This window comes from Petaurus breviceps, unplaced genomic scaffold (genome assembly GCF_028583685.1).
Source record: "Petaurus breviceps papuanus isolate PSGF00001 unplaced genomic scaffold, PetGlider_PUasm1.0 379, whole genome shotgun sequence".
NCBI lineage: Eukaryota > Metazoa > Chordata > Mammalia > Diprotodontia > Petauridae > Petaurus > Petaurus breviceps.
In genome coordinates, this window is record NW_027186303.1 from 4,040,471 (window position 1) to 4,054,799 (window position 14,329).

Consider the following 14,329-nt stretch of genomic DNA (forward strand, 5'->3'; position numbering starts at 1 on the left):
TAAACAGGAAGATCAAGAAAATTGAGTGATATATATTGGAAAGGTAGTCTGGGACCTGGCTGTTAAGGACATTAAAAGCCAGAAGAGTTAATAATTTTTCTAGAGGTATTAAGGAAATACTGGGCTTTTTTTGACTAGGAAAATGACATGGTCAAACCTATGCTATAGAAAAATCTCTTTGTTATCAGGGCAGAAGATGGATTAGAATTGGAGAGATTTGGGTTGGTATACACCAGTTAGGAGCTCTTCTTGGTGCCATCTTGGTGATACAGTTGATAGAGTGTTGAATGTGAAGTCAGGAAGACCTGAGTTCAGATCTAGCCCCAGATACTTAATAGCCATGTGACTCTGAACAAATCATTTAATTGTCTGCCCCAGCTTCCTCATTCGTAAAATGGGAATATAATAGTGCCTGAGTTGTGATATGAAGAAAAAATGCAGTAATATTTGTAAAGCACTTTGTAAACCTTAAAGTGTTACATAAATGCTGCCGTCATCATCATTATGTGTGTGCCTGTCCCTTCTTTTCTATTCTCCCAGTCCTCTTTCAGTTCTGGAACCATGAACCATTATCACTTAGCTTTGCCAGCATTCCTGGATTGGTGTTTATCAGTCTAATTTTCTTTTATTCTCTTTTATCTCTCTTACCATACTTAGAACTTTCTGTACCAAACTGTCCCTCTCTGTTTCTCTGGCCACCATTCCAGTTGTTTTTCTACCTTTAAAAGAGTCTTGCACAACTTCTAGCCGCTTGCATCTGTGGGACCACTTGTGCATTTCAGGATTTCAGGCAGTTTGGGAAAAATATAGAGGAAAACAACTTTTGTATGTAGAGGAAATCCTTTAGGGTTCTGGAAGATTCAAGAAGTTATTAGGTGTAGAGAGAAGAGAAAAAGTTTTCTTAGCAAATTTTCATAGCAGCCTGTTTTCTTAGTAAATTTTCAGGGAGTAGGACATATTGGGGAAGGGCTTGATGTGGGAGACTTCAGAAGAAAAGGTTTGAACAGTCGCGTGGAGAATCAACTTAGGAAAGGGCAAAAAAAACTGCTTGCCTAAATAAGGGCCCTATTGAGAATGGATAACAAGTTTATAGTAGACTATGTAGATTTATTATTTATTTTAGTTCCATTCAGTAGCACATAGAAGTGGATGATAGAATTAATCCAAGTCAGTGGAGAAACAGAACAGACAGAAGTTGAAGTGGGTAACAATGGAGCATAGTTTGGGAAGGGAACAAAATTAATATTTGTGTAGCCGGACAGGAAAATATTGAATGAATTGAGATCACAATGAGAACAAAGAATGCATTTAAGAAGAGTGAGGCATAAGGAGAGTTACAATTAGGAGTTTATGGTTAGTTAAAGAAAATTCAAAACTCTTTTTCATAGGAGTAGAACATATAGTGAGATAGTAATGTCAAGGAAGAGAATGATCTTGGGCTAACAGATAATAGCCACTCGATCTGGATTGGATGATAAATAAAGATAGAAAAAGCCTCAAAGACGGAGAATATTTTTTGAGTAATGGTGGCAAGGGGAGAGTCTGGAAGTGGAAAACAGTGTTTAGGAAAGTGTCAGAAGAAGGATGGCTCCATGTTGGGCCTGCAAGAATGAGAACAGTATTTCTCTGTCCATTATAATAATCCAACCAAGAGGTGAAGAAGGCCTGAAATAGGGTGGTTACATCAATAGAGAGAAGGGAATGGATAAGAGATATATCATGAAGGTAGAATTTAGTAGTCTTGGTAACATTTTTTTTAAAGCAATTGGGGTTAAGTAACTTGCTCAAGGTTACATGGCCAGTTATTTTGTGTGGGTGCCAAGTATCTGAGGCTGGAACTGATCCCGGGTCTCCTGACACTGGGGCTGGTGCTCTTAGGTAACTTATTATATATGGGAAATGGGTGAGAATGAAAAGTCAGAATGATTCCTAAGTGGCAAACTTGAATGACCAGCAAAATAGTGCTACCCCTCAACAGAAAGAGAAGGGGCTATTTTTTTTTCTTTCATGTATCTTTAATCCCTTCTTTACTGGTTCCTTCCTATATACCTACAAACATTTTCAGTTGTCATCAGTTAAAAAAAAAAGACTTTTCTGAATCTACTAGGTAGCTAGTTGGTATAGTGGATAGATGCTTAGGCCTGGAGTCAGGAAGACCTGAATTCAGTTGTGACCTCAGACACTACTGTGGGCAAGTCACTTAATCTCTGGTCAAGAACCTATCTTTCAGGATTATTATGAGATCAAATGAGATGAAATTTGTAAAGTACCTTGCAAATAGTGCCTGGCCAAGAGTAAGTGCTTAATAAAAACTTGCTTCCTTCCTTCCTGCTCTCTCCTTTTCCTTCCTTTTCCATGCCTCTGCTCTGCTGGCTTCCTGCCATATGCTTATAGTTATGTTCAAAAGTCCCTCAAAGCACACTTTTTCTCTTGATACTTGTTATCTTCTTTTCACTGGAAAAGGGTCATCTACATCCCATGACTACATATTTCTCACTACCCATTCTCTCTTCATCCCATCCTCAGCTAGCTCCTATTCCACTCCCACTAACCCATTCTATTTATTTACTTAAACTGCTCTCAAAGTTCATCACTAGCTTACTAACCAAGAAATCCACATGCTTTTTCAGTCCTCATCCTCATTTGCTGTAACTTTTTATCCTCTGCCTTACAAAATGACTGATCTCCATCTTCTTCCTTCATTCCATGTTCTTGTTGATCCCTTAATATAGGTATATTATGCAACATAATTTTGGCTCACCTTTCTTTATCTTTACACCTTTATGCTCTTATCTGGCAATCTCATTCAATCTCATGTTTTTAGCAGTGACATCTATGAAATTATTCCCAAATTTCTATTTCTCTTCCTGCTTTCCTTTTGGAACTCCAGATTGTGTAAGACATTTACATTTGAATGTTTTATATGTGCCTAAAACTTAACATATATGAAATGGTTTATATTTCCCCCAAAATTTACTCTTTTCCCATCCTATCCCAGCATTCAGCCCCTCATGTTCAAAATATTGTTGTTATCTTTGATCCTTATCTTGCTGTCATCTATTTTCAGTAACCAAATCTTGTTTGGTAATACCCCCTCAGAAGGCTCTCCTGTCTATTTTTTTCCCACAACCCCAGTGTAGTCCTTTGTTACTACTCAACAGCAACCTGAACTGAAGCATGCTTCTTCTTCTTCTTTTTTTTTTGCTTTTTGGAGGGCAGTTGGGGTTGAATGACTTGCCCAAGGTCACACAGCTAGTGTTAAGTGTCTGAGGCCGTATTTGAACTCAGGTCCTCCTGACTCTAGGACCGGTGCTCTATTCACTGTGCCACCTAGCCGCCCCTTGAAGCATGCTTCATGATAGGTTTTCCTACATTCTCTTTCCTCTTCCTCTTTCAAGCTATCCTTCAGAGAAACTGCCAGAATAATGTTTCTTATGTATAAATCTAGTCATATCACTTCTGTACTCAAAAACCTTCATCTGCCTCCTATTCAGTGTTCCATGATGTATATCAATACTAATTTTTTAACCTTATTTCATTACTTTCTTCATGCAATTTATACTCCAACTAAACTAAATCCTTTTCTCTCTGCCTTCTCTCTCTCAGCACTGAATGTCTTAAAAAAAATTATCCCCATGTTTTTAAATCACATTGTTCCCTCTCCTTGTCCCCTTCTTCCTCTTTGCCTGTTAAATTGCCTGTCCATCCTTTGAAGCTCAACACAATTGCTGTCTTCTTAGTGAAATCTTCCCTGATACCCTGAATTAGCAGTGATCTTTCTCCTTAGATTTTACATAATTCTTTTCATTGTACCTCTCTAATATGCTTATAGAGTATTGTACATTATAGCTGTCTTTATAACTTATCTCAGTACTAAATAGTGTCTTATATACTATAGTATTTAATAAATTTGTTGGATCTAAGATGTTAGCTGAAAATTGAAATTTTTGTTGAATGTTGAATTTGAAATGTTAGATGAAATCATGGGAGTAGATAAGGAAAAGTATAGAAGAAACATTAATAGACTAAAGGCATAAAAAATCTTGGGAAATGCCAAATTTCCCAGGAGCCAACTAAAGAGAGATCATAGAAAAAACAAACAGAATTTACTAGAAATAAGATTGATTGTACTATATTTTATTATGATACTAAAAGTATTTTATATTTTTACAAAAGGTGATGGTGGTTTTGGATCCGTTTATCGAGCATCCTATAAAGGAGAAGAAGTAGCTGTGAAGATTTTTAATAAACATACATCACTTCGACTATTAAGACAAGTATGAAATTTTGCCTTTTTTGATCTTTCATTTAAAGATAGATGCCATTTTGCCACTTAGAAAATAATTATGAAAACTGGATAAAGAACAAATTAAAAATCCCCAATTAAATACCAAATTAGAAATGCTGAAAACCAAAGGAGAGATTAATAAAATTGAAATTAATAAAACAGTTGGGCTAATAAGTAAAACTAAGAGCTGTTTTTATGAAAAAATCAATAAAATAGATCAAACCTTTGGTTAATTTTGTTTAAAAATAAAGAAAGAAGAAAACCAAATTACCAGCATCAAAAATGAATTGGGTGAATTCACCACCAGTGAAAAGGGAATTAAAACAATGATTGGAAAATATTTTGCCCAACTGTATGTCAATAAATTTGACAATCTGAGCAAAATGGATGTATATTTTAGAAATATAAATTTCCCAGATTAACAGAAAAGAAAATATAGTACTTAAATAACACCATTTCAAAAAAAGAAATTGAACAAGCCATCAATGAACTCCCTAGGAAAAAATCTCCAGGGCCAGATGTATTTACAAGTGAATTCTATCAAACATTTAAAGAACAATTAATTCCAATACTATATGGACTGTTTGGAAAAATAGATAAAGAAGGAGTCCTACCAAATTCTTTTTATGATATAAATATGGCACAGATATCTAAACTGGGAGAATCAAAACAGAGAAAAAGAATATAGACCAACTTCTCTAATGAATATAGATGCAAATGTTTTAAATAAAATATTAGTGAAGAGATTACAGCAACTTATCTTGACAATAATACAGTATGACCAGGTAGGATTTATAACAGGAATGCAGAGTTGTTTCAATATTAGAAAAACTGTCGACATGATTGACCATATTAACAACAAAATTAACAGAAACCATATGATTATCTCAATAGATGAAGAATAAGCTTTTGAAAAAAATACAACATCCATTCCTATTAAAAACAACTTGAAAGCATCAGAATAAATGGAATTGCCCTTAAAATAATAGGTAGCATCTCTCTAAAACTATTAGCAAACATTATATGTAGTGGATGATAAACTAGAAGCATTTCCAAAAAAAGATTGGGGGTGAAATAAGAATGTCCCTTATCACCACTGTTACTCAATATGGTACTAGAAATGTTAGCTTTAGCAAAAAGAGAAGAAAAAGAAATTGAAGGAATTAGAATAGCTAAAGAAGAAACAAAGCCATGGCTCTTTTCAGATGATATGATTGTATACATAGAGGGTCCTAGAGAATCAAGTAAAAAACTACTTGAAATAATAGACAACTGTAGCAAAGTTGTGGGATAAAAGATAAAACCACGTAAATTGTCAGCATTTCTATATATTACTTACAAAGCCCCACAGCAAGAATTAGAAAGAGAAATTCCATTTAAAGTTACTGTATACATTACAAATATTTGGGAGTCTGCCTACCAAAACAGACCCAGAAACTATATGAACACAATTACAAAACACTTTTCACACAAATAAAGTCAGATCTAAATAATTGGAAAAATATCAGTTGCTCATGGGTATGCTGAGCTAATATGATAAAATGACAATTCTACCTAATTTACTTATTCAGTTCCATACCAGTCAAACTCCCCAAAATTTATTTTATAGAGCTAGAAAAAATAATAGCAAAATTCATCTGGAAGAACAAAAGGTCCAGAATATCAAGGGAATTAATGAAAAGAAATGCTAGGAAAAGTGGCCTCGTGATACCAGATTTTAAATTGTATTTTGAAGCAGCAGTCATCAAAACTACTTGGTACTGGCTAAGAAATAGAGTGGTGGATCACTTGGAATAGGTTAGGTACACAAAACACAGTAGTCAAGTACTATAGTAATCTACTGTTTGATAAACCCAAGGAGCCTAACTTCTGGGGTAGGAACTCATTATTTAACAAAAACTACTGGGAAAACTGGAAAATAGTATGGCAGAAATTTGGCATAGACCAACGTCTTACACTTTATACCAAAATAAAGTCAAAATGGGTATACAATTTAGATATAAAGGCTGACACTATAAGCAAAGTAGGAGAGCAAGGTATAGTTTACCTGTCAGTTTTATTGAGAACAGAAGAATTTATGACCAAACAAGAGACAGAGAACATTATGAAATGCAAAATGGATGATTTTGATTACCTTAAATTTAAAAGTTTTTGTACAAATAAAGCCAATGCAACCAAGATTAGATGGGAAGCAGAAAGCTTGGAAACAATTTTTGCAGCCTATGTCTCTGATAAAGGCCTCATCTCTAAAATGTATAGAGAACTGAGTCAAATTTAGAAGAATGCAAGTCATTCCCCAAACGATAGTCAAAGGATATAAACAGGCAGTTTAGAGAAGAAGAAATTAAAGCTATCTATAGTTAAATTTTAAAAAATGCTCTGAATCACTCTTGATTACATAAACGCAAATCAAAATAATTCTGAGGTACCACATCACACCTATCAGATTGGCTAATATGACAAAACAGGAAAATGATAAATGTTGGAGAAAATGGGAAAATTGGAACACTAATGCATTGTGGTGTAGTTGTGAACTGATCCAGCCATTCTGGAAAGCAATTTGGAACTATGCCCAAAGAGCTATAAAACTGTGCATACCCTTTGACTCAGCAATACCACTTCTTGGGCTGTATCCCAAAGAGATCATTAAAATGGGAAAAGGACCCACATGTACAAAAATAGCTTTTTGCAGCTCTTTTTGTGGTGGTCAAGAATTGGAAATTGAGAGGAACTGGGGAATGACTGAACAAGTTGTGGTATATTAATGTAATGGAATAATATTGTGCTATAAGAAATGATGAACAAGTGAACTTCACAAAAACCCAGAAAGACTTAAATGAACTGATGCTGAGTGTAATGAGCAGAACCAGGAGAACATTGTACACAGTAACAGCCACAGTGTGTAATGACTAACCTTGATAGACTTATCTCTTTTTAGCAATGCAAGGATCCAAGACAACTCCAAAGGTCTCATGATGGAAAATGACCATATCTAGAAAAAGAACTGTGGAGTGTGAATACAGATTTAAGGATATTATTTGCTCTCTCTCTTTTTTCTTTTTTTTTTGTTTCTTCTTTCTCGTGATTTCTCCCATTGATTCTACTTCTTCTTTACAACAAGACTAATGTGAAAATAGGTTCCATATGAATGTATATGTGGGGCCTATATCAAATTACACACCAATTTGAGGTAAGGGAAGGGGAGAAACCTGGAGAAAATGTGGGGCTCAAAATCTTATGGAAGTGAAAGTTCAAAACGAAAAATAAATTAAAGAAATTTTTTTTTTTTGCTTTTTTTGAGAAGTGAAGGCAGGGCAATTGGGGTTAAGTGACTTGCCCAAGGTCACACAGCTAGTAAGTGTTAAGTGTCTGAGGCCAAATTTGAACTCAGGTCCTTCTGACTCCAGGGCCAATGCTCTATTTATTGAGCCACCTAGCCGCTCCCTAAATTAATTTTTTTTAAAAGAAAATAATTATGTCTATTCTTATTTAAATTAAGAAAGGGTAACAATAGATATTAATGGAATGATACTAAAATTATATAAAATAGAAACAATCACCAAAAATAGTGTAAATTTCAAAATGAAAATCTACATTTCTTCTTATTTACAGAGTAAAATTTTAGGGTTTCTTCCCCACAGGAAAGTGCAAACAAAAGGCAGACCTTTTTGGGCAGCCAGCACAAATGCCTATTCAGAGCAGGATATCAGATTTTACTAAGGTTTATCTCATTTTTGTTTTTAGAGAGTAGTGTTTGTTTCTCCCCTTAAACAGGGGAGCTATTATGCTACTATTTTACTTTTGAATAGGTTTTTCACATGTGTCATAGTCTTAACAAGATGACTTTAATAAGATCTGTCTCATTTTAAACTATCTTACATATTTATTGATAACTTGTGCTTTAAATTCTATTGACATACACAACCGTCCAAATACATGAACAAGTAACCCAAAGAAGACAAGTAAAATTGAAAGCAATAATAATAATAATAAAACACCAAATATCCTAAAATCAAATGAAAAAGCTAAAAAAAATTAAGCAATAAATGTTTAAAAAATAATTGTATAACCATACTCTCATATTATTTGCCATATGATAAAAGAAACACTGATCAGGTGTATAACCTTGAACAAGACTGTATAATCATGAGTTTTGTTATTCTTTGATGTTATATAGTAACATCTTTCCAAATCTGATGCTATATGATTTTTTTTTCCCTTTTGGCCCAGCTTTTTTCCATATGAGAAAAAAATTTAATTCAATTTACATCTTCTAATATTTCTTTGTATTTATCATTCTGTATAGTACAGTAACAGTATGTTATTATCGTGTGCCACAATTAATTTAACTTTCCTAATTATTGAGGCACATAGTTTGTTTCCAAATATTTTTCTCCTTTAAGTAATGCTGCTAGGAATAGGAATATTTGCTGTTTCAACATTTTTTTTAGGATATAAACATAAAAATGGAATTGCCAAATTTAAGGATATGAATGTTTTTCTAATTCTTTTTGTACAATTCCTTATTGCTATCCAAAATTTCAAACCAATTTATATATTAGCAGTGAACTTATTTGCCCATTTCCTACATCAATGTAAACATTAAATCTTTGCTGTATTTGTCAGTTTGCTGTCTGTAATTTCTCCCAGTGGTTTTTATGTGCACTTCTCTAATTATTAACTATCTTGAACACTTTTTTTTACAAGTAGTTTATTCTTTCAATTTGGGCTGAGGATCATACATAGAAATACAAGTGGTTATTGAGAATTTATTTTTTGTATTTCAAGAACTTCAGTTTCTTGTTTATGTGAAATCTTAATTAACTAACATATGAAAGTAACATTGAATGGAAAATAAGGAATCCTGAGTTCTAACTAAATTTTTATTTCTAATTCCTGAGCCATCATCTACCTTTTTTTATGTATATTAAGAAAGAATTTGCTACCTTCTTTCACTGAGCAATTTTTAACTTAAGTACAAAAAGTATATGTAGAATATTTTGAGCTTCTAAGCTCTATAGAAAATTTCAACTCATTTCAAACTTACTTTATACTTAATCATTTAAATGATAGATTGTTGAATATTCTGCATATCCAGAAGTATAGAAAAGCAATTTTGATAAATATTTATGTGCATCTCACACTTCCATTAATTCAGATGATTCTTTTTACCATTTATAGGAGCTAGCAGTGCTTTGCCATCTCCACCACCCTAGCCTGATATCTTTGCTTGCTGCTGGAATTCGTCCCCGAATGTTGGTAATAGAATTAGCCTCAAAGGGTTCCCTAGATCAGTTGCTCCAGCGAGACAAAGCTAGCTTAACCAGAGCACTCCAGCACAGGATAGCACTCCATGTTGCTGATGGCTTAAGGTAAGTTACTTTTACTGGCAGTGAAATGGGGAAGGATCTTGAAACTTTTGCTCAAGTTTCTGTTTTAGGTTTATATAGGAGGAGACTTTAAGAAGGATGTTTTCTGAATTCTTGAATATTTGGTAAAGTAAAAGAAATAAGAAAGAAAATTTTAATTTTGTGTATCTGTGTGGAGTACATTTATATACAAAATATATTCATTATGCATTTATATACTTATACGTGTGCAGATACATACACACATATAAATACAGCAGTGGAATAATAGATAGAACTCTGAACTTAAATAAGAAAGATTTCAAAACCAGCCTAATCTGTCATTTAACTTCTGTCTGCCTCAGTTTCCTCATCTCTAAAATAGGAATAATAGTAGCAATTACCTCCAAGATTGCTGAAAAACTTAGAGTACTGTATAAATGCTCTAAGATATTTTATAGAAGAGATAACAGATGTCAAAGTAGTCTTAATTAAGCATGGTCTTAATTGAGAATGAGAAATATTTTCTGTGGCTAGGACAGGGAAGATTCTTAACTTAATTTGGGATATAAGCTGATCATCAATATTAATAAAAACACACACACAGAAGTCCATGAGATATGTGTTGCAACTGGATATTACAGGAGAAAGGCATGTGCATATGGGAACTCCTTTTACCAAGGAGCCCAGCAGTACAGGGAAAGCCTTAGGTACTTAAGCTATAGAAATAAGGGCAATTTATAGAGAAAGAGAAAAGGGGAGGAGAAAGCAAATGCGACATTCTTTTACTTTGGGAACTGTTAGACTACTGCTTATCTACATGGGTTCCAACTGCACAAAACAGTTTCTCAGTCTGGTTTCACAAAACAGTTTCTTAGTCTGATTGTCCACCTGTCTTAACTCCCAAGGACACACAGGAGTCCAGTTCGGGATTCAAGCAACTAATTATGTCAGCTCAGTGCAGGGGCTTTGCCCTGGACGTGTTTAGGGCCTCCTGCATCTTTCAGGTCCAGTGTGTCTGGAAAATATGGCAACTCAAGAAGACATGTTCAGGGGGCCCCTTAACAACAAGCATTTAGTAAGTACCTATTACATGCTAGGCACTGCTAAGCAGAAAGAAAGACAAGGAGAGTATAATAGGAGAGACTAGGTATATATATTCTCACTCTCAGAATTACCTTATATTTATTTTTAATATATTCTTTATATACTTATGTATGTACATGTTCAATGAAATACAAGCTCCTTGAGGGCAGGGATTATTGAATTTTTAGATGGTGCAGAACTCTGGACCTGGAGCTAGGAAGACCTGAATTCAAATGTGGACTCAAACACTCATTAGCTGTGTGTCCTTGGGCAAGTCACTTAACCTTTTTGCCTCAGTTTCCTCATCTGTAAGATGAGGATACTTCCCAGTTTATTGAGAGGATCAAATGAGATAATATTTGTAAAGCATTTAACATAATGCTAAATAGTAATCTCTTTTTTTTATGCAATTGGGGTTAAGTAACTTGCTCAAGGTTACACAGCCAGCTATTTTGTGTGGGTGCTAAGTGTCTGAGGCTGGAACTGATCCCAGGTCTCCCAACCCCAGGGCCGGCACTCTTACTCACTGAGCCACCTGGCCACCCCTATATAGTAATCTCTTTCTTTTTTTTAAAGCAATCGGGGTTAAGTAACTTGCTCAAGGTTACATGGCCAGTTATTTCTGGGTGTGGTGCTAAGTATCTGAGCCCGGATTTGAACCCCAAGTCATCCCGACACTGGAGCTGGTGCTCTTACTCGCTGAGCCACCTGGATGCCCCTAAGCAATTGGGGTTAAGTAACTTGCTCAAGGTTACACGGCCAGGTGTTTCTGGCTGGGTGATAAGTGTCTGAGCCTGGATTTGATCCACAGGTCATCTCGACACTGGAGCTGGTGCTCTTACTCGCTGTGCTACCTGGCCATCCCATAGTAATCTCTTAATAGGTGCTTTTTTATTATCACCTCCTTGTTCCTTTGAGCTGTCCATTTAAAAAATTTTTTTGACTGCCATGTCATACTCATTAAACTCCCAAACTACTGTCTACCAGACTTCTTCAATATCATATTTTGAACTTGTTTATTTTCCATTCAGGTGGAAGACTTTCCATTTTTTTCTTTTGAATTTATTCTCATTAGATTTAACCCCATCTTCTCATTTGTTAAGACCTTTTTGGATTCTGACTAATAGTCAGTGTTTTATCTCTCCTTCTTAGTTAATTGTACAATATTGTAAAAAAAAAATTATTGTAAGATACCAAAAATATATACTGAATCATTTATTTAACTGTAGATTTTAATCTCATTGACTTATGTGTAAATATGTATCTACAAGTCATAATTTATTGCTGTAATTAATATTATAATCTAATGACCAGCATGTTCTAACTTTCTTCTTTTAACGTTGAAAATTAACTTCAGTATAAAACAATTCACTGAATATTTTACGAGTATATGCATTTTAATGTGTTAATTATGAAGGAATCTTTTATTATAACTTTAAAATGTTTTTCAAAATCTATCTCACTTCTTCTTTATCAAACAGGTATCTCCATGAATCGATGATTATATACCGAGATCTGAAGCCTCATAATGTACTCCTTTTTACCCTGTATCCTAATTCTGCAATCATTGCCAAGATTGCAGATTATGGAATTGCTCAGTACTGCTGCAGAATGGGGATAAAGACATCTGAAGGAACAGCAGGTATGTCATAAAAGTTAGATTATGTCTTTTAAACTATTTTTTGGAAGGAAGGAGGAGACTGTGATTTCATTTGTAGAAGAAATTCCCAGTAGGGAAATGCCAAAGAACAGCAGCTCTTTAGCTTGTAGTCTTAGAGACTGCTAGGACCACTGAGTGGTTAAGTGATTTTCCCAGGAACACACAGCCCTGTATCAAAAATAGATAATAATAATAATAATAATAATTAAATTTTAATAATTAATTAAAAATTAAAGTTTAAATCCAAGACACACCATCTCTTTACTATTACCACACTGCCTGTTTTCATAGAATAAAATATAACCTCAGATGGGAACTTTTAGAAAATTAACAGTTCTTCATCTGTAAAAAGAAGGGGTTACATTATAAAACCTCTAAGGTCCCCTTCCAATTTTTAATCTTTGACTTTATGATCCTAGGCTGAACAGAGGTCAGTATCACACCATTAGAAACCTCTCTCTCAGTTGACACTGAGCCCAGAAAGGTTAACAGATTTGTTGCACAGCATCCAAGTAGTAAATGCAGAGCTATACCCAGCCCAGGTATTCTCCTTACAAATCCAGTCTAGTTTCTACTGTACCATACTATATGGAGGTAGGGATAGTTTTCTTATCAAGTTTACATATCACTTGGAATTAGGTAAAATAGATAATATATTACATGAGAGAAATGGGATCAAAAAAGATTTAAACAGGTTAAAAGCCAAATTTAATAGTGACAAAAATATAATTTCAACACTGGGTTCAGAAATCAGTTACACTGATACAGCATGGTAGAGAGACATGGCTAGGCAGCATACTGGTCATGTGGAAAAAACCATCTGGGTTTTAGTGTATTGCAGACTCAAACTCAGCATGACTCACCTGTATGATATGATGGCAAAAATAAGCTATTTTAAACATAGAAAAAATTAATAGAAACCTAGAATCCAAAATGATGGAAGGAAGTAAAAACTTGGCATATAAAAATCAGTTAAAGAAATTGGGAATATATTATCCGAAGAGAACCTAGAAAGGGTGGGATAGTACTTTAAAGACCTGTCCTGACAAAAGATATTAGACTGTTTTCTCAGACTGGCAAAGTTTAGATCAAACTACCATTTACCAGTCATCTATTATGTGTAAGATACTCAGCTAGCATATGCAGTGACCGCAACTCAATAAAACAATCTACAAAGACTGGGAGAGGTAGTGATTTGTATCAGAGAACCAACTAGCCATAAAGATGGAATTATACCAAGATAAAGGTATGAACTCTGTGTTTGTACTTAACACAAGTAGAATTAGGATTCTTCCCTCTGAATTTTAATCTTTAATGTCATTTTGCTTCTCATGCTGTATAATATAGCTCTTCACTAGTTTGTTTGTTTTCAGGATTTCGTGCACCTGAAGTTGCCAAAGGAAATGTAATTTACAACCAACAGGCTGATATTTATTCATTTGGCTTATTGCTTTATGACATTTTGACTACAGGAGGTAGAATTCTGGAAGGATTGAAATTCCCAAATGAATTTGATGAGTTAGCTATACACGGGAGATTACCAGGTAAGTAATATTTTATCTATTTATTTATCTATTTGTTTATTTATTTATTTATTGCTTTTTGGAGGGCAATTGGGGTTAAGTGACTTGCTGTAATGGGAATGTAAATTTTTAAGATCTTCCCTGCCCTTAGGCTAAAGTGCACCTGGAGCCTAGGGTGGGAGGCTTGTTTTTCAGTAGATACTGTGTTTCTCCGATAATAAGACACTGTCTTATTATTTTTTTTGGAAAGAAAAACACCAGAGGGCTTATTTTCAGGGGAGGGCTTATGTTGTCCTGCCTCAGCTCTCCTCCGCGGCACTGCTCTCAATGGCGCCAGCAAGCAAATCACTGGGGAAGAACAGGATGACGCGCTCACTGCTGCAGCTCTGATTGGATGCAGCTCAGAGCGTGGTGTGCGTTTCAG

General features: G+C 34.6%; 1 protein-coding gene across 2 annotated transcripts in view; it reads left to right on the top strand.

Annotated features, from left to right (window-relative positions):
• LRRK2 (leucine rich repeat kinase 2) overlaps window positions 1-14,329 on the top strand; it is a 244,910-nt gene that overhangs the window by 201,832 nt on the left and 28,749 nt on the right. For both annotated transcript variants that reach the window (XM_069099462.1, XM_069099463.1), the window contains exons 39-42: window positions 4,177-4,277; window positions 9,470-9,660; window positions 12,204-12,364; window positions 13,756-13,926. In XM_069099462.1, coding sequence (XP_068955563.1) covers window positions 4,177-4,277; window positions 9,470-9,660; window positions 12,204-12,364; window positions 13,756-13,926 — 624 coding nt within the window. The remainder of the gene's footprint in view (window positions 1-4,176; window positions 4,278-9,469; window positions 9,661-12,203; window positions 12,365-13,755; window positions 13,927-14,329) is intronic.